Source organism: Rattus rattus, chromosome 1 (genome assembly GCF_011064425.1).
Source record: "Rattus rattus isolate New Zealand chromosome 1, Rrattus_CSIRO_v1, whole genome shotgun sequence".
Lineage (NCBI taxonomy): Eukaryota > Metazoa > Chordata > Mammalia > Rodentia > Muridae > Rattus > Rattus rattus.
In genome coordinates, this window is record NC_046154.1 from 136,526,695 (window position 1) to 136,548,091 (window position 21,397).

General features: G+C 44.4%; 1 protein-coding gene across 1 annotated transcript in view; it reads left to right on the plus strand.

Annotated features, from left to right (window-relative positions):
- Nucleotides 1–4,241: 4,241 nt before the first annotated feature.
- The window catches only part of Nsmaf (neutral sphingomyelinase activation associated factor), a 59,503-nt gene continuing 42,347 nt past the window's right edge, over nt 4,242–21,397 (plus strand). The window contains 5 exon segments of the mRNA XM_032906262.1: nt 4,242–4,579; nt 16,197–16,286; nt 20,164–20,242; nt 20,592–20,659; nt 20,850–20,886. Coding sequence (XP_032762153.1) covers nt 4,521–4,579; nt 16,197–16,286; nt 20,164–20,242; nt 20,592–20,659; nt 20,850–20,886 — 333 coding nt within the window. The 5' untranslated portion in view covers nt 4,242–4,520.

Here is a 21,397-nt window from a genome sequence, read left to right on the forward strand (position 1 = left end):
AGTACATGATAAGGGAAAGCTTATTTCAATCTTAAAAATATGTTACTCTTCCCTTGGAACTCAGGGAACCTCGCTGAGGGTACCGGAAGAATGTAAGGACCAGAGGGGTTGGAGGAGACCAGGAGAACAAGGCCTTCTTGTAAAAACATTAATCTGTTTTACCTCCTGGCCCCTGCTTCAGGAATGGTGAGTCTAAAACTATTATTAAATGCCTAGGCCATAAACTTTGGCTCATTTCCTGACTAGCTCATGACTTATTTAACCCATTCAAACTATTCTATGTCGTCCATATGGCTAGTTTCCTCCCCTACAGTCCCAGCTTGCTTCTTCCTTCTAGTCTTCTGAGCCTCCCCCTCGAATATCTCTTGAATCTCTTCCTGTATCTTTTTATTCTCTCATCATTTCCCAGAATTCTCTCTTCCCACCAGTGTCCCACTTCCTATTTCCTGCCTCAGTTCATTGACCATAAGGTTTTTTGTTGATAGGCATTGTTTAGAAGAGATTCTGAATCAAGGCCCATATCAGCTCACAGAGACTGAAGCACCAAGCACATGGCCTTCATGGGTTTGCAATCAGGTCCTTTGTAGATAATAGCTTGGTATTTTTATAGGCCTCTTGACTAGGAGAACAAGTGTGCTTTGACTCTTGTGCCCGCTCTTGGGACTCATGTCTTCCTGTTGTGTCTAACCTTGATATAATTTTTGCTTCATATTATTATATTTTATTTTGTCCCGTTTGGTTGTTATCTCTTGGCAGCTTGTTCTTTTCTAGTGAGAGACAGAAAGGGAGTGGATTGGGAGGGGAAGGGAGATGGAGAGGAACCCGGAGGAGTAGAGGGAGGGAAAACTTTAGTCAGAATATATTGTATGAAAATATAATCTATTTTCAGTAAAATGAAAAAAGAATACATCACTATTCAGATGGCAAAGATCCGATAGTGAGAGAAGACAGACTTACTACAAGAATGACAGAAGAAAGCATAATTTTAGGTTCATGGCTGCTGGGAAGAAAAAGTTAGCCTTTGATAGAAATACACACACACACACACACACACACACACACACACACACACACACACACACACACACACACACACACAAACGTAACTCGAAGTGAGTCTTAACTATCGGGAGACCCCCCAAGTGAGACAGGAGAATGGAGTTCGAAGCAAAGGCAGGAGGTTTATTTTTCTGGTGAGTGACGAGAAGGCGCCCCCGACTGGTTATTACAAGCAGTTTTTATTCTTTTTAGGAGCACAGGTTACATCAGCAAGGTTACAGTTCAAACTTATTGGCTAAGCATATTGACCTTTAAATGTATTGGCTAGCAAGCATGACACAAATTTGAACTCTACCTGGGACTTTTCAGAGGGTCCTGTGACTATCAGTCAGTACTTTCTGAATTTTTTTACTCAAGAATGTTCCTGTGGGTGGAGAATGGAACTTGGCCTAGCCTTGTCCGCAGGCAGGAGGGGGAAGCTGCAAGGAGAGTGTGGGACTGGAAAAGCCCTTAGGGTCCCCCATATATAAACAAAGACAGAACACAAGAGAAGGGAAGCCAGTGAATGTCAGGAAAGGGAGGGACTGCCAGTTCAAAGTCCTCTTAAATTCCCTTCCCTAACAAACTATTATAGCAGAAATCTCTCTCTTCGGGGCTAATGGAGGAAGACTCTTTGAAAAATATTTCTCCCTTCTCTTTGTCCAAGAAAAGCCTAAAGTAGGAAGGACCACTTATAATCAGAAATGCGCTGTTACCATAGGTGTGGGAATTGAATTGAACTTTGATTTGTGGAAAAGTGGAGTAAATACTCTGAAGGGACAGCGTAGGACTCAGGAAGAGCTCAGTGGCTCAAGAGAGTTGGGGGAGAAAAAAAAAACTAAGAAGGGCGAGTTAATCTAAACACACTTAAGCAGCTGGGTCAGTTAACCCGCAATTATAAACGTTACAATTCTGTTTTCCCACACCCATTTCAAAAGAGTGGCTCTCAGGACCTTGAAAAGGATACTTCTGAGGGCTGGAGATACAAACACACCCCAAAGGGACAAAGGATTAACAAATGTAAGCAGTTTGGGAGCAGGAGGGGGGTAGGTAGGGAAGTGGGGAAGGTAGGGAAGTGTATTCAAGGCCCTGTGCCCCTGGGCAGTGTGCACTTGGGAGACCAGAGGCCAATGTCTGTCAGGGGCCTCCTCTATTGCAATAACATTTTAATTTTTGTTTTCTTGGGAAAGGGCTTATCACTGAACCCAACGTTCACTAGACATGCTAGACAGTAAGTCACGGTCAGACTCCCCGGTGTGCAGGGGTTACAGGCTGGTTCTGCCGGGCTTGACTTTTTTATTTTTATTTTTCCTCACATGGGTGCCTGGATACACACTCACCAGGTGCATACTCAGATCTCCACCTACGTGTGGCGGACACTTCGCTAGCAGTTATCTCCCTAGCCCCATAAGTCATCTTCAGGAAGGTTCCAGCCTATGTGAGACAGTGGACTTGAACAACAGTGAGATCTCTTGGCTGCTTGGAACAGGTACTGATAGGGGCTTAGGGTCATCCAGAGGAACCATTAGAAATGATGCCAGAATAAGGAGAGGGTATAAGATGGAAGTCCACAGTTTTCGTAAGCTAAGATCGAGGCCTACTTAAGAGGACTCAGGACCTAGATAGAATTTGGCCAAGGAGAAACTGTCTCTCTCAACCTACCAGGACCACATCTTTCCTCAATGCTTAATGGAAAGAAAACTTATATTCTGGTCTATTTTTTTTCCTTATTTTATTCCAGCCAAATTAACGTCTCTCCTCTGGCTTCATAGCATCTATTATACTCTTTCTCCTTTTTTTTTTTTTCGGAGCTGGGGACCGAACCCAGGGCCTTGCGTTTGCTAGGCAAGCGCTCTACCACTGAGCTAAATCCCCAACCCCTTATTATACTCTTTCTCATACAGAGATTTTTCAAGTGGTACCGGAGGCATTCTCATAATCTTATTTCATTGTGCACATAGGCACACAGACACTTTCCCAAGGACCATTAAGTCAGTTCAGCATCTGTGCAGCCCTGGGAGACAAGGGAGAGATTCACTGACACAGGGTACTGAGATCTCTTCAGTCACGACCTCCTATCTTCCCCCCACATTCTGACATTGATGAAAGACAGCTAAGAAGCACTGATACTTCTGCAGCCATTGTTTTGGGTTTTTTTTTTCAACCCTGCAGAACCTGATTCTTAAGTCAACGCTAGGAGTGTTTCAACACACACAACTTGGAGGCTTGTTATCTGAGAGCCCCTTAGAGGTAAGCAATATCCAGCTTATTCTCAGGGTATGGAGAAGTCATAACCCCTATGAAAGGCAAGTCATAGTTGATAGGTAGAACAGACATAATCCAAAAGATATTAAGTATTGTTGAAGGTCAGAACCTTTCTTTGCTTCCAGTGGGAGTTAAATGGCTCAGATACTTTGAAAGCACAGTGGCAGTCTTTCAAAGTTCACGGATGGGGTTAAGACAGTCTAGCAACTCCACTCTTTTTTTTTTTTTTTTCTTTTTTTTTTTTTTTTTTCCCGGAGCTGGGGACCGAACCCAGGGCCTTGCGCTTGCTAGGCAAGTGCTCTACCACTGAGCTAAATCCCCAACCCCTAGCAACTCCACTCTTTGATTTCAGTTTCACTCAACAGAAATGAAAGCATGCACACACAAAAACGGGCACACGAATGCTTATAGCTGCATTATTCTTAATAGCCAAGAGGTGGAAACACTGACATGCCTGGCAACTGTTGAATATATTAATGGAAATGCTATGCAATACAATGGAATACACTTCAGTGATAAAAAGGAATAGAATGTTGACTTGTGCTGTACCTCAGACTAACCTTGGAAGCCTAGTGCTACATGAAAGAAATTAGACACCAAGACCATATATTGTATGGACCACCAATGTCCAGGCTAGGCAAATTCACAGAGACAGAAAGTAGTGTTTCCTAGGGCAAAGGTTTGTGGAGATGCAGCTAAGAGTAGTGATTGCTAAAACGTAAAAGTTTCTTTTTGAGACGGTAAAAATATCCCAACAAGGTGGTAATAGTTACAACCTGTGAATATTACTAAGAACCATTCACTGCTTACACCATACATGGGCGAAAACAAAACAAAACAAAACCATCGATTATTTATAAGACTGAAATTTGGCACTAAACATCGAAAACCTTGTTATTTCAAATCCCCGCCACTAACGTACTGGGGGGCTCCCCCGCAGGTCTGGGCTTTCACGTGTGAGGTGTCCTCGCCGCAGCAGCGCTGCAGAGGTTAGTCGGGGCAGTGTGGGACGCGGCTCCCGCGGCCTCAGGTCACGGCGCGCCCCTCCTCCGGGCCTGAGTCACGGCGTCGCCGGAGTCCCCACGCGAGGATGCTGCGGTGAGCGAGGTCCGGACGCCGCGGGCCCTGGGGCGCAGCGTGGGGCTCTCGGCCGCCCGCCCAGCGCCGCCGCTCGGGACTGCTCGGGACAGTCGGCGGCCTGCGCGCCCCGGGCCTCCATGGCGTTCACCCGGAAGAGGCAGCGCGAGCAGCAGCTGCAGCTCTACTCCAAGGAGAGGTGCGCGGGGCGGGAGGTCGGGCCGGGCGGCAGCCAGGGGCTCCTCTGGAGGCCGCAGAGCCGTGGGTGGGCCCGGCTGGCGGGGAACCTCGGGACGCGGAGGCAGGGCCGGGCCCGGGCCCGTCCGCCTGCCAGCCCGTCCGCCTGCCATCCCCAGCCAGCGTCTCCCCACCGACCCTCGGCGCCCCGCAGCCGGCCTGTGTGGGAGGCTGTTGGAGGAGCGCGCGCGGCTGGACGGTCGCGGTCAGCCGCGGCCCAGCGAGGACGTGGGTAGAGCTCCGGCCTCCTTCAGATCCAGTCCCCACACAGGAAAGCGCACTTCCGCCCGGTGTGTGTCCTTCCCAGGACGATTTTTTTGTGATCCACGCGCCTGCGGGTGATCCAGCTATGGTTCCAAAGAGAATGCGGGTTTTGTTTTTTGGTTTTTTGTTTGTTTGTTTGTTTGTTTGTTTGTTTGTTTTGAGATATGGGGTTTGTTTGTGGGAGCTGGGATGGACGGTCACGTTGTTGCTTAGTGGATCCAGCAAAGTAGGTTATGCCAGGAAATGCAGGTGCAGCTTTTATTCTGCGTGGCTCTCCGGGAGTCTTCACTTGTAGCTATTACTCGACCCGCCCTCTTTCCCCATCCGTGCACCTCTCTTTAATCTGTAGTGGGCTAGCAAGGTGGTCCGTTCTGAAATTGCTATTTCCCTCCTGATTTTAAGTGGAATTTCTTTGTCTGGCACTGACGACTTGTTGAGACTTGTTGGTGCTCTATATTACATCGATGAGCATTCACATTAACATTTGAAATGTTTTAAACGCTTGGCCTGTCCTGTTCTAGGACTTAGTCATTTGTAACAATGTTTTGACTCCAGTGATAAACAGCGAAATCGGGAAAGGGGTGTTTCGCCTTATATTCTGACTTATTTTAATCGTTTTCCACTGTTCTGTAATGTTGGGGGAACCCGCTGCCCTTGTTATTTCCAGCAAACGCTGTTTTGTTTACATATTGGGCTCACAGTACTCCAAGGTAAGAGTTCTCCCAAGTCAAGCATTTATCAGCTGCCAGCATCAACTGTACCCTACAGTCAGCAGCAGCCATTGAATTCACACTTCCTGATCACCCCCAACTCTGCTTAATAGCTTTGCAATCTTAGGGTACTGTTCAGAGGTTTCTATTTGCATTAGTGGAACGTTTCTGACTGAGATTTGAACTTAAACCAAGCAGATTTCTTTAAAGATCACAGAACTATTTCTAAAAAGAGGAACTTTTAAAAGTTAACTTTGGAAAACCGACCCAAATTTAAAATTTCTTCTGCTCACGTGTTTCTTATCTATAATTTGCCGACATGGCCACAAATGGGCAAGATGATAAAAGTGACTGGTTTCAGCTATCTCACAGCTCTGTTCTTTCTCGGAGCTTGAAGCTTCAGAGATAACCAGAGGCCTCTGCTTAGTGTACTCGTTGGCTCTACACATACTGAGTTAGGGATTTTAGATTTCTTCTACAACTACCAATGACCCCAGAGAAAGAGAAACTGAAGTTAGCTTGTGTTTCTCTGATTGCTGATTCTGCTGCCGTTAGCATAAGTTAACATTTTCCACAGAAGTAGAAGCTCCTGGCTGGGAGATTCTGCCACAAGGATGACAGAAGAAAGAATGGAGAAAAGTCGATATATTTTAGATGTTTAATGAGATAGATTGTGAGCAGCGCTGATATTGCATTTAAGAAGGCTGTAGAAAGAAACTCGGGATTGTTAGTTGTAACTAATACGAGACTCTCAGTTAAATATTAATTTCAGATAATGTCCCCATGTAGATTTGGGGACATACTTATACTAAAATCACAGTACAGGCTAACTATACTGTTTATCTAAAATTCAACCTCCATTTAGGTATCCCGTACTGTTATTTGCCAAACCACACAGCCTTGCACGCAGACGTAGGTTTCAAATAAACCATACCCTGGCACTGTTTGCTGAAGTTTATGGGGAAAAGAAAGCTTTAGTAATTTTCAGGACTAGAAAGCAAACAGACAGTTCAATTAAACACTCTTGTATCCGTACAACTATGTCAGGAGTCATATTAGCTTTTACTGGTTATTTCAAAAGGCCACGGTTAGATGCCAATGAAGGCAGATGAAAAAAATTCAGGACACAGTTCCGGTTTATTCTCTGAGATAGCTGGGCCTGGCGGAAATGCTCAGTGGGTAAGCAAATGAGGATGTTCTGCAAACTGCCACCGAAGACATTTCCACTTATGAATATTTCTGTTTAAGTTTTGTTGTCACAACCATTCTCATCTTAGGTGAAGGAGATGTTTAGGTAGCTGACATACCAAGAGCCGAGAGAGAGAGACTGAGGGAGAGGAGAGAGAGAGAGAGAGAGCGAGCTGTGTTCTGTTCCTATCCTGTACTAGAATGAACAGCTTTGCGGTTTGTGAGCTGCCGACTCAGGCTCAAGTGTTACCGATTCTTAACTTTCTGTTGTGTGCCCGTGTGTCACAGGCATTTCGGAGACTTCCACCTTGTTCCGAGTAGCCCGTGGATGTGCAGCTCCTTGGTTCTGCTGATATCAAATTTCTTTTACTCAGCACATTTCGCTTATCAACTGAGTTTGCACTTATTTGCAATACGCTTTTAGAATACTGAGTGATGTGTTATTCTCCTGTGTAACCTTCCATTTCTAACGTGAAGCGTTCCAGTTCTTCATTCTCCTTTGTAGGTTATGCTAGGTATTAGAATCGGAGATAAACTGCAGAGTCAGCACTCGGGCAATCAGGAATGCTTGTGGGTCACATAAATTTCTCCTTTAAAGTAATTGGCTCATTTTTTTTCCCCACATATAAATCGAGTGAGAAGATAAATGCTGCAAATAAAGGCTTTTTTTGTTGTTTTTTTGACACAATGTTTTTTTGTTGTTCTGTTTTTTAAAGTTTTGTTTATTTGATATATATGAGTACATTGTAGCTGTCTTCAGACACACCAGAAGGGGGCGTCCTATCCCATTTCAGATGGTTGTGAGCCACCATGTGATTGCTGGGATTCGAACTCAGGACCTTTGGAAGAGCAGTCAGTGCTCTTAACCACTGAGCCATCTCTCCAGGCTGAACCTGAGGCTTTTTTGCTGTATGATTCGCATTAATTATGTCTTTTAAGTGAGGTATAAATAGTAGTGGGCGTTAAGGATTCAGTGCTCAATTATAGTTTCTTTCCCTCCATGTACCCTCCCGCCCTGCCCCTGCTCCATTCTTCCTTTCTTTCTTTTATGAGATAGAGTCCCATGTAGTCCATGCCAGATGTAGATTATTGACCTCCTGCCAACACTTCCCAAGAGCTGTAATTACAAGCCTATATCATACCCAGTATTTTATTAACCAGGGTACAATATTTTTGTTTTGCTGCAGTTGATACACTGGGGATACTCAGAGTCTCCTAAGGGTAGATAAAGACTTTACCTCTGAGATATACCTTGGCCTGGTTTCTTCTAAATACCACTGTGGCCTCAATTTTTATCACCATATTTTTAGAAGTTGTCCTCACATTTTAACTCAAAAAGTTTTGAAAACTGGAGTTTTGTTTTGTTTCTTTTTCCCCTTACTGCTGGGGATTGAACACGGTGACTTTCAGATGGTAGGCAACTGTTCTAGCCAGCCTTCTGACTTACTATTAATTTGTATTTTATGAGGAACTTTGAATTGTTATGTTTTTCTTAAGTGAATCTTTTAGGAACATATAATAACCTTGCTGTTTCTAGTAATGTTTTTGGTCTGATATTAATATTAATACTGGGGTTTTAGGTGATTTTCATTATATGAAATTTTGTATTGTTAATAATTTCTATAGCCTTGTTTTGTATATGTTACTTGTGAATAATGTATTATTTAAATTTTAAAGTTAAAACCATTATATCTTATTCACTCATTTCGTGCATGCGTTTTGTGCATGCGTGTACATATACACATATGTGTGTTCACGTGTGAGTGGAGGTCAATCGTAGGAGTCAGTTTTCTGTTTCTACCATGTGAGCCCAAGAGACCAAACTGAGGGTGTCAGGCGTAAGAGCTAATACAGAGCCGTTTGCCAGCCCTTGTTGTTGGGCTTGTTAGCAGTTCATTTTGAGTCTTTGTCTTGAGCAACGTTCATTTGTTATAAGTATGACAGATTTATTTCTTCTCTAGTCTTTGACTGTATCCCTTTCCCCAGCCCCTTCTTCTTTGGATTAAGTGAAAGCCCCTATGTGTTCTTTGTATTTCCCTGCAGAGTATGGGGTTCTGCATTCTAATGTTACCTTTGTTTTGGTACTTCTCCTTGACATTTTAGTATGTTCTTTTATATCAGAAGCTCATCATCATTCTCCCTGCCTTCCTCTCAATCAATGCAGAGGCCCTGGAATAACCACCTTTGTTGTCCCATGCTAAATTATAGTCCACTGTTGATCGGTTAAATCTACACATTAGGACTGCCTGATGGATAATTGCATAGTTTTATGTGCATACTTGCTGCAGTCTTTGATGGGTTTTCCTTCTTGCATGTCCTGTCTCCCATATGGACATTTTTTTTCTTAGAAATACCTGTAAACGTTCCTCTGAGCAGGGTCTGATGATAGGAAGTAGCCATGGTTCCTGCGTGTCTAAACATAGTCTTATTTTGCCCTTGCTTTGAGAACAGTCTTGCTGCTATATGTGTCATTTCTTGAGCATCTCTAAACAAAGGCAGATGGCCATTGGATAGCCCAGGACTTGCTGGAGGAGCAATATAGGTCATGATACCACTAGCAGAGAAATGGTCGGACACTGGTGTGCCCTGCTTTCCTCTCAACAGCGCTACTCAACCTTGCCACTTAAGTTACGGAAAAACTCGAACCCTGCAGAATGACCAGGAGGCTTTGCGTTGTCCTTACCCCCACTGGCCTGATGGGAGACTGGCTAAATCTGCAAGATCTAGCAGGGTTTTGTCTATAGTTGGGGGAAGCACGAGCACATTCCCTGGTATTGGGGCAGGGGGTAGGGGCACGTTGGTAAGGTTCAAGCCTGTGGACAACCAGAACTGATGATCTTAAACACAAAGACGAACAAAGCTGGATGCCGGGCAGCTTCGCAGGACGCCGCTTTCTCATCTGTAACAGACTAGCACTGTTGCTATCAAACTGTTTACAAGTGGACTGACTTCTCTGGAAGCTTTGGAGGCCTCCTCTCCGTGGTGTTTGCTGCCTTTTATCCAGTCCTGGTGATTTCCTTAGACTCAGATTTATTTGGTCTGTTTTGTAAATAAGCTCATCTGTCAGTATCTCCACTATGTTTCGGAGTCGAGTTTAAGTAATCGGGGAACTGTTTGACAAGGCCACATAGCTTAGCCGTGTGTGCTGGTTGGTTGTGTCACCTGGAATGCATTGGAGAGCACCTGTGAACACACCTCTGTCTCTGAGGCCATTTCCAGAGAAGGTCGACAGAGAACAAGACATGCCCAGAGTGTGAATATCCATTAGGGGTTGATGAGGAAGGAAATGTGCTGGGACATTTGATGTTAACTGCTGGCCACGCCTCCCTGCCAGGATACAACTATGAAATTCTGAGCCACAAAAATAAAACTAACGCAGCGTGACTGAGCACCAGCTGGCACTAGCACCTAGGTCCTGAGCCCAAGTTCAGCCTTTGTCCCACTGTGACTTACTGATTCTGTTTTAAACACAGGACATTCGAACTGCCAGACAGTACTCACTGTTGTGGTCTCTGAAGTTTAAAACGCGTCTGGGGTGAAGGGAACCTAGTTTATATGGTGTTGGACTCAGTTTCCCTGTGCGTGCTAGGCCGGCAGGATGAGCATTCCTGGAGCTCACAAACCAGGTCCACATCGGAATCCAGCATTGATGTGATTTCAAGGTGACTGTGAGCACCTGAGTGGGAGAAGCTACTGGTCCTGTCAGCCAGGCGCCCAGGCTGTCTGTTCTGTCTGCTTGTTCTTCCCAACCACTTCTTAAGTCTGTCAGGCCCCGAGGCTCCCTGGGCAATGGCTCTGTGTGTGTACTGCAGATTGTATCCAGGGCCCTGAAGGTGCTGGGTAAGTACTCCACGGCATAGCTTTATCACCCAGCACACAGCTACGAGCCAGGGTGAGTAAGGAAGCTGAAAGGCTTTTGAGAGCATGGGCAATGTTTTATCCTTATAGGTTGTGGAGACTTGAGATTAGAAGCACCAGGCTTTGTGGGTAGTGTTAGTGGGCTCGGAGTTGGGCTAAGTAATGGAGTGGTAGATGTGCTGTGGAGGGGAAAGAAGGCAAAAGCCAGCCGAAGTAGTGAAATTGGTTTTTCTAGGGACCCACAGCTTCAGAGGAAGAGGAACCAGTAATTTACATGGGCCAATGAGTACCTGAACTAGAAACACCCTTTAATCACTCAGGTATTTCTATGCAAATTTGTAGCCTGTGGATAATGTGACACTCATTAGAGACACCTGGGGAGAGGGAGCCTCTGTTGAGAAACTGTCAGATGGTCCTGTGAGCTGTCTAGGGGGGCATGTTCTTGATTGCTAATTGATGGGGGGAGCGCAGAGCCCACTGTGGGCAATGGTACCCTGCACAAGTGGTTCTGGCTGTACCAGAAAGGTACTTTTACATGAACTTGGACACAGGCTAGGAAGCGCTGTTCCCCTGGGAGATATCTTGAGTTCCTGCCTTCTGGTTTCTTCAGCTCAGTGGTTCTCAGCCTTCCTAATGCTGTTACTCTTTAATACAGATCTTAAACGGTTACTTTATAGCTTCATTTTTTTTTTCTACTGCTATGAATCACAGAGTAAATGTCTGTCTTCTCATGGTCTTAGGTGACCTTTGTGGAAAGGGCATTTGTGATCCATAGGTTGAGAACCACTTCTCTAAACGAGACATGTAACCTGAAAGTGTAAATAGTCTTTTCCTCCTAAGTTGTGTTTATCATGGTGTTTATAACAGCAACAGAAAGCAGAGTAGAATGAGGGATACTGTGCGCTTAGGTGTCACTGAAGCTTGCGGAGATGGGAATTGAAATTAAAATCCAGGGCTGAAAAGCTGCAGACGTGTCTGAAAGTACCACCTTGCTAGGGGAGGCAGTGGGTCCTTAACACGGAGGAGAAGCAACATCCTGTGTCTGGAATCCAGCACTAGGTGGGTGGGGCCGCACAGGGAGGACCTTTGGAAAGTGAGCAGAGATAAAACACACTCGTATTCATTCATTGCAGGCCATGCCAGTGGGCCGGAAAAAGTGACAGATGTGTACCTGGGGTAGACCAGAGAACAGGAAGTGGCAATAGTGACAAGTGCTGAGAGGCTTAGTGGAGCTAATGACAGCTCCTCACTTCCCTTCTGACACTTTTAATTTATCCTAATGTAGAGAACTTGGGACGTTTACTGAATTCTGAACATTAAATAGTGAAAGTGAAGCAAAGGGCAGTGAAAATCTTCAGAAAAAGCAGTGATCCAAGGTAACACATTTGTGTCAAGAGATATAGGCCCTACTTGAAACTCAGTAGGTTTCAAGTTTTTTAAGTAGGTCTGTTTTTTAAGAAAACAGAATTGAAAGTTTCAAGTAAGAAAAAACCCCCACAACCCTCTCCATCACACACACACACACACACACACACACACACACACGCACACACACACACACAGAGACATAGACACACAGACACACACATACACACTCACGGAGACATAGACACACACTCACAGAGACATAGACACACAGACACACACTCACACACACTCACAGAGACATAGACACAGAGAAACACACACATACACATGCATGCACACACACAAATCATACATTATTACTAGAAACTTCTAAAAAAAATCTTTCCACTGAGGAACTATGGACATCATCAAAAATATAATTCAGAATTTCTAGTTCAAGTTCTCTTTCCTGAAGAGCTGCAGAGAGTAAGGCAAGCAGACATCATACAGAATGGCTATGTGATAGTGTCCCTCCAAGCTGTTTTCCAGATCTGAGTCCAGAAGTCATAAGAGGCTTCAAGAAGGTTGGAGCCTCCCCTGACTGGAGGCTTTGAAAAATGCTGTAGGTTAAAAAAAAAAGTTGTGTTTGAAGTTGAGGATGTATGTTGCTACTGAGCAGGACGGCGTGGACCTAAGACAGAGAAAGTGCCTCTTCCTTTGTACCCTTCTCATGGCAGTGAGTCTCCTCTAAAGGAGAATTTCATTTAGTAAGGTGCAGAGGAAGCAAGTGTCTGCTGAGATAAAAACCCGAGTACAGTTGCAGTTGTCTAGTGATGTAGGAACCTTGAGAGTCCCTGCAAGAGCATGTGTGCACTAGCTGCTGGCAGTTCCAGACAGACAGATGGTTCACGGACCGTGGAAAAGGAAGGGGGAAGTTGTCACCATTTACCCCTGTGAATTACCAGTGAAGTCCCACCCTGCTTCACTAACTCTGTTGGTGGAGTTCTGACTGGTAGGTAAAACTGTCAGTCATCTTCACTTGGGCAGGGGATGAAGCGTTTTTAGTTTGTTTTTAATTTGTGTGTACAAAATTAAGATGAGGAGACTGGCGTTAGATAGTTAGATGGAATCTAACCCCACTGTGGAGAGTCTGAAAGGAATACTGCAGAGTGTGCTCTCAGCATGCTGAGTGCTTAGAACTGAAGAGCTGAGAAGCCTTCGGAAAGTCTGACCTCCTGCCTCCACGCTCTTCTAAAGTGAGTCATGAATTCAGAACCCGCCTTCCGCGTACTGTGTCATAGAACTTACAGCCCTTCTCCTTTAACCAACCACAGAAACTAGAAAAGTCAATTTCTGTTCCTCTCTTGAAGACCTTCACTCTGAGGGGTCCTGACCACACTCTGGAGCAGGACTGTTGTTGGGTCCCCTCCCCATGTAGCACCCTTCTGTCCTTCTGCACAGCTGTCTACTTAAGCCTAAGTCTCAGGGACTTGAGTGTAAAAGAAAGGCAGTTTCCCCTGGGTCTTTGGAAGGCTCTGCTATCATGCAAAACCTTGATTAAATAAATTTGGTGAGCTTTTCCCTTGTGAGCCCGCCTTTGTTATAGGAGAGTGGGTGTGGCTATTATAATGGAGAAGGAGAGGTTTAGCTCTTCTGCCTCTAGTCCTCTCTTCAGACTTTGCTGTTTGGAGGTGGGTGGTGTTTCCAGCACTGTCTACCTGTTCCCTTAACCTCTTCTTTATTTCCGAATCCAAGAAGGGTTTTTCTGTTTTGTTTTTTAAATTTTAAATAGCCAGTTTGTTTAACCACCTCTCTAATAGGAGCACAACAGCCTGGCTTAATCTGAGGATAAGTTTGTGTATCAGGGTATGTGTGGGTAAGAAACCCTGGATAGTGTAGCTTTCCTGTATCCTGGGCAGTGCCACCCAGGTGTCAAAGCTTTCCCCATTGAACCTGTGCTGGTTTACACCCAGAACCTAGGCACAGGCCTGACTCCTGTCAGCACGATTGGGAAGAACTGAGTCGCTGAGCATGCAGGGCTATCCTCTGACTGTCTGCAGTGCAGCAGTTGGTCAGGCGTTAAGCACATCAGTATGCTCTTAAGTTTCAGGTGGAGGTGTGAAGGTAGAACAAGGCGTTTAGTGTAATGACTCGCTAAAGGGGAAAAGATCCAGGAAATGACCGTGCTCTATAAAGGTGGGTTGCACAAGTCTTCTAAAGAAGTAGTTCATGGTTTGCTGTAACACTAGCACGTGAGCGCACAAAATCATGAAACTGCATGACAGTGACTTTAAGATTTTTCAAGCATGAGTTTTTATTACTCCATAGAATGTTGTTTGGAAGTTATTGTTGAAAGTTAATTGAAATATTGTTTTACATAGAAAATATTTAAAGCAGATTACCAGTAAACACTTGAGTGAACTAAACAGCTTCTTAAACTGTCAATGTTATGCATTAAGATTTGGCCAGAGCCCTTCTCTGTAGGCTTGCATTTCTTGTCAAACTTAGGTATTGATGAACCAAAGAAACTACTATTAGTTTATGATAGATTTGGTGCTAAAAAGTAGACATACGCGTATCTTAATTACCAGGTGAAGAACAGTTGTTGTGGAAGGTGCTCTGTGTTTGCTAGCGTATGATCATTCATGTATCTTGTTGAAGAACACTTGGTTTGTTTTCCCCTTTCTGTGGACACTACAGGGACAGCGGGGAACAGAAGGAAGGAGTCCACAGCCGCCAGAATTAGGAGTGGGTGGTCAGTAGTGAGTAAGTTCCTGCCTGGACACATCAGAGGAATGCCCTCACACTCCTGAATCTGGTGACTACTGAATCCAGAAGGATGGAGAAACATTTCAGGCCATGCTCTGGCAAGTTTAGCTTATGACTAATTTTTTTTAATAAAATGGAGACTAAGTCAAATTTATGACTAACTCTTGTTCAGAAACTTTAAACCGATCAATAAAACTTAGATGATAAAACTGGTTCCTGGACTCACTCATTTTAGTCTCGTGAGCCAGCCCTTTGGGTCAGGTTGCTTTGTGAGTGAACTCAGGACATTATTAGGATGTTATGACATTCGACTGATTTGGTTGTCACTCTGTCACTTAGTCTTTGACCTTTCCTTCTGACCCCGCGTCGTCTCTGGTCCTTAGGTTTGTAAGCTTATGCTTGTTTGAGCCTTGTGCCTTCGCATTAGGAGCCAGCTATCTGGGAGTGACTTCTGCACGGTGACACCTGCCGCTTCCGGGTTTGGGGAAGTCCTGCTCTCCCATTAGTTTTCTGATGAGTGGGTTCATCTCAGGAAGCATCCACAATGATTCTCCCGTCTGCTTTCCGCCTCCCACAGATCGACTCACATCTCTTCCTGGCTTTTGATCTCTCTCTAGTTTGCTGTCTTCTTTGGGCTTTGTCATTTTAAAAAATCTTACTCACATCTATAAGTATTATTCTGCGTAGGTCACATTTAATCTAGATATCTCCCTCCAGGACAGCAGAGCATCTAGATCCGTCTGAGGGCTGACCCTGCCTGAAAGCTTTCTTGGTGACTTGAGATGCTGTCAGTGTTCCTTGCACATGCTCTGCAGCCAGGGACATGCTTCTTTTCATGCTTCGGCCTTATATTTATTTCTGTGGCAGTAATTATTACTTTCTTAGTTGTGTATGCATGTGCCCGGGCCATGGTGCAAGTGTGGAGGTCAGGGGCAGGTCATCCGGCTTGAGCCGGAATTGCCTCCCCACTTTACATTTCTCTCCCGTCTTCCTTTTAAACTTCAAAGCACTTAAAACTCAAGGAACTATTCAACCCAGCCCATTGGTTTTGTTTATTAAACATGAGCGGTGCCTAAAACATCAGGTTGGTTATAACCACCTTCACAGACGTGTCTCAGAGCTCAGTGTTTTGTGGGAGTCACAAGAACTGAAGTCAGTATGGGACAGGTGTGAGGGTATGGCAGGGAGCCTTGGCTTGTGGTGTCAGGGGACACGGATGTGAAAATTTCATGGGCCGTAGGGAGAGTTCGGACTTCATAAACAATTTCACACAGTTTAAGGAGGGTGCTATTACCGTGAGAAGGACTCCATCCGGGGCATGGGAGGGGAGTGTGGGCTTCGAGTGCTGGCTGGGGATTTGGGAGCAGGCATTTTATGTGTGAAGCCTTCAGCACTTTATGTAAACCAGATGAGCACATGGCTCCCTTCCTCTTCCATGCTCAGGTTCTCCTTACTGCTGCTCAACTTGGAGGAGTACTACTTCGAGCAGCATACGGCTTTCCATGTCCAGCACCAGGGCAGCCCCGAGGAAAGGTGAGTGACCGGATAGCTCTGGGCACAAGTGGGCTCTGAGGTCTGACTTCTGTACACTAAACACAGGGCCGGCTGCATGGGGCGGGCCCTCTTCTCTCCTCGTGGATAGGCAGTGACATCGGGGCACAACTTACAATGGTTCCGGCCCATGAAGCTGCTGATCAGGCCTCTGGTCTAGCACGGCTCCTGCATCTCTCTTGTCACCACACGGTGCATCCTGCTCTCCGTCACTGGGTTGCAGTTAAGTAATGCTCATAAACCGTGGAGCAGTGAGAAATGTCACCCTCTTCAAATTGAAGTAAGAAATAGTAAACAGTGTGAACTGGAGGAAAATCTGCTTTCTCCACAGCTTGCAATTGCTCCTGTAAAAACAGATCCAGTTGTTTTGAATCAGTTTTTGAAAGCTGTGAATCAAGCATGTTTTTGTCTTTGAATTTTTGTTTTCCTTGTACAAATTGTACTTCAGTGTCACTAAATTGCTGATTAATATGCACTTATTCTCAGCTGGAAAATTCCAGCTAGTGAAGATAATGGAGTGATAGAATTTTTTTTAAATCATACAATAGGCTCTGTTTTTTTATTTCATTTCATTTTTTTAAGATTCATTTATTTTATGTAGCTGTCTTCAGACACACCAGAAGAGGGCATCGGTTCCCATTACAGATAGTTGTAAGCCACCATGTGGTAGCTGGGAATTGAACTCAGGACCTCTGGAAGAGCAGTCAGTGCTCTTAACTACTGAGCCATCTCTCCAGCCCTAGAATTTAAATCCCTGATGAAGCAATGGAACTGTAGGAGGGGCCAGCAGGCCACATAGAGCCTTTGGACAGAATACGACTGGGTGTTTTAGAGCGGTCACTGCCATTCGTGTGGCCCATGTTTGCTCACCCTGTGACTCCATAAGCTATAAAGATACCTCTCTCTGGCCCTTCATAAAGACTATACCATAGTTATAGTGTATCATAATCTTCAAGGGCTGCTATAACCATTTGGTGAGAGGTTAACTGAGAGCTTTCGTAATGGGCACACCAAGATTAATCTCACCTCAGGTCCTTTGTATCTGCTGTAGACACTGTGTTCCTCCCCTGAGGTTCTGTTGGATTAGGGAACAGAATCTGATCTGTCTCATGGATGATGTAAAGAAGGACATGGCAGAGGAGTATCACACACATGTAGTAAGCAACATTTATGGGGCTGGGAGGTGAGGTTGCTGCTGCACTGGGAGGGCCCTTGTCTAGAACTTTCGAGAGAATATGTATTCTGGTACTGCAAAAGGGACAACAAAAATGATGACATAAGGAAATTGATTTAGATTATTAGCAAATGTGAAGAGTAGGCAGAGGCAGGCAGATCTCTGTGAGTTTGAGGCCAGCCTGGTCTACAGAGTTCGTTCCAGAATAGATGGGGTTGTTACACAGAGAAACCCTGTCTCAAAAAACTGAAGGGAGGAAAAGGAGTAACAGCCCAGACAGAAAGCCATTGAATAACTGAAGAGAACTCTTAAAACTGTGATAGGGATTCGGAGGGGTAGCTCTCCACAGTTGGTGGCTGGGAGGGAAGGACTCCATTTTCTCTACGGTCTGGCCACTAAGTCTGGCCATTCTCCAGTGAGCATATGGGCAACAGAAATTGGACTTGTTTGGTTTTTTTTTTTTTTCTCCTTATTTTTGGGGAGAGGAGGTCATTGTACAGTGGGATGGGCAGACCTGGGAGGACTGGAAAACAAGTGTGTTTGGGGTTCATGATGTGGTGTTACCAAAGAATCAATGTTAAATAATATGTTAAAGGAAGAAAAGAAAAAGAGAAAGAAGGAGTGCTTCCTTAAAGACTTACGTGGAAATGTCTCTGGTAACAGGTCTGCATGTAGACCAGCAGGGCTAAGGAGGGGTTCATACAAGAAGCAAAAATAACCACATATTGACAGATGCTTAAATAAAATGATTCGTGTATGGGCATTTTCTATTCTATTTGCTTATACTTAGAAATTTTATACTGTTGAAAAGTTTTACTGTTGGGTACGTTTGCATATTAAAAGTAGATGAACATAAGAACATGAAAAATGTAAATTTTCAAAACTCTTTGAGAAAGCAGAGTTGTTCCGATGGCCCTGTTCATCCATTCAGTGGAACATTGGGGATAACCAGGAAGCTTCAGCAAACATCCCTCCACAGAAGGAGAGACCGTTGCTGTGGAAGCTGGGAGAACACCCTCAGACTAAGCAACTGTATTTCTTAGTGTGGTTTTTGTTGTTGTCGTTGTTGTTTTTTGTTTTGTTTTTGACACTTTATGTACAGATAGAGACTCACAGATTTTTCTCCTCAGATTCCTCCGAATCCACAAGTCCTTGAATGCTCAGGTCCCTTATATAAAGTGGTCTAGTATTTGCATGCAACTTTCAAGCATCTTCCTGTTTACCTAACACATCTATGATTATGTACAGCACTAAACATGCAGCCTACATAGCAGCACTTCTCCCCACAGCAAATGCTGGTTTTGCGCTATCAAAAATTTAAAAAACAATCTGATTTGGGTGAATTTATGGAGATAGAAGCTTGGGTATTCAGGGCCATCTGCAGTTGCTTCAGTTAAAACAGGGTGACCCAGGAGCCCTGGATGGACAAAGTGAGAGAATTGACCCAAGGGCTACAGAAGTATCCACAGGGCACTGAAATGATTGCAGAGGAAACAAGGGCCAGGAAGGTGGCTCAGTGGTTAAAACACTCTTCATGCACTCATGGGGGACTGAGTTTAGACCCACAGAACTATGTAACGTACTGGCTGGGAATGGCTGCCTGCCTGCAGTCCCAGCCTTGGAAGACATAAGAGGGCTTCCCTGGAGCATGCCACCCAGTGAGACTCGCTGCCCAGTGAGGTTTGCTGCACAGTGAGGCTAGCCATGTTATGAGCTCTGGGTGCTGCTGGGAGATCCTGTCTCAAACAGCAATGTGCATGAGCAATGGGGGATGATTCCCACATCACCCACAGCCCTCCACTTGCATGTGCACACACATAAACATGAGCACACACACACATACATATGAAAAATGGAAGAGAAAGAATGTGATCATAAGCATTGCACTTGTATAAAAGTGTACATTTAGGAATTATCTTTGTATAACTTTTTATAGATGCACTCAATATCCCCTCACCTGTGTCTGACTTCATAGAAAGCTGTTGTCTTGGTTTAATCATTGATATGAATCAATTGCTAAAAGAAAGTTAAGGTAGTACATATTGGCCCAAATTAACAACAGCCTCTAAGACACTTGCATATTTTTTCCATAAAACATAGTAAAGCCATATGAATGTCTAGGAAACTAAGGAAGTGGTCAGCCCCACACCCGACTCTGATAGCATATCCACAGTCTTTACAATTACCTATCGCCATGACGTAGATTTTCCCTGAATACCTCAGAAGCACTGTTTATGCTCTCTTGTATGTAAAATTCAAACAATTCTTCTGTGACAAAAAATGCTTTTAGTCAGTTACCTGTACTTGTTTAGTGTTGCCTTCTGGGTGGTTTTTCTAGGTTCAGAGAACGAAATCATCACAGATCTAGCATGTATTACTGCTTCTGAGCCTTTGTTTCTGTGGAGAGCAGTTGGAACAGTCAATAATGAGGATGCTAGTAATTAATAATAATTACTGGGGCCGTGGGGTTGCAGTCAACCAGAGAAGCTGTAACTTCAGCCTGTGTGTGTCTCCATTCTCTTGAGAGTAGAGATAAAGGTAGCTTGTCACCATCCTGCTACACCCTTTCTCTCGTTGCCAAGCGTTTGTTAGCTGACACCTGAGCAGTCCACATTCTAGTCACAATAAATAACTTTGAGGTTGTATTGGTGTTCATCAGATAATCTGTTTCTTCTCTGGCTCCAGGAAAATCAGAGGCTCCTTAAAGATATGTTCAAAATCAGTGATTTTTGAACCAGACGCAATATCGCAGCCCATTCTTAAGGTAAAGGTGTTTTAAATGTGAGCAGAAACATTGCTAAGAGTGTGTGTGTGTGTGTGTGTGTGTGTGTGTGTGTGTGTGTGTGTGTGTGTGTGTGTGTGTGTGTGTGTGTGTGTGTGTGTGTAGTGTGTGTGTGAGTGAGTGTGTGTGTGAGTGAGTGTGTGTGTGTACGAGTGTGTGTGTGTATGAGTGTGTGTGTGAGTGAGTGTGTGTGTGTGTGTGTGAGTGTGTGATTGAGTGTGTGTGTGATTGAGTGTGTGTGTGTGTGTGTCGGTGTGTGTGTGTATGTGAGTGTGTGTGTGTGTGTGTGTGCGCTCTCATCTTTATAATAATCTCTCTCAATTTTATCCAGATTCCTTTGAGAGACTGTTTAAAAATAGGAAAACATGGAGAAAATGGAGCCAATAAACACTTTGCAAAGTATGTCATTTTTTACTTTTAACTTTATTTCAACAACAAAAAAATGTTGGGGGTTGGGGATTTAGCTCAGTGGTAGAGCGCTTGCCTAGGAAGCGCAAGGCCCTGGGTTCGGTCCCCAGCTCCGAAAAAAAGAACCAAAAAAAAAAAAAAAAAAATGTTACATGTCTCATGATTTTTATCTTCATTTCAGGGCAAAATCTTTGGGTATTTCACTCATTTTCAGTCAGGTAAGAAGCATTTAGTAAAAACACTAAGATGTTAGTATATATTTGCCCAAACTTGTGTGAAGATTTTTGTGAGTGAATGTGTATACTTGTTTTGCATGATAAGATAAATCACTTATGTACAAATCACAACTAATGTTTAATTTAAATGCCTTGAGAATTTAATCCTTGATAAATAAACTTTTTAAAAAATAATATTTTCCCACAGGACCCTCTGTATTTACTCAGTATAAGAACTGCAGTTTGTCCTCAGGAGCTCAGGGGAGGAAGCTTGGAGTGAAAGCACAGCAGTTCCTTCTGTGGCCTCCCAGTGTTAAAAAGGTGGGAGGCCTGGGCCAGGCCGCCTAAGTGAGCTCAGGCTTATGTGTGACAGCCCAGCGTGCCTCAGGAAGGGTGGTCTCTCCTCTCAGGAATGACCCGAGCTATTGTCTTTAGTTCATTGCAGATGCGTGCTACATTCACTCAAGTCAGCATGGGCGTCTCATGGCAAATTAAAGTGTCTCTGTTAGTGTGT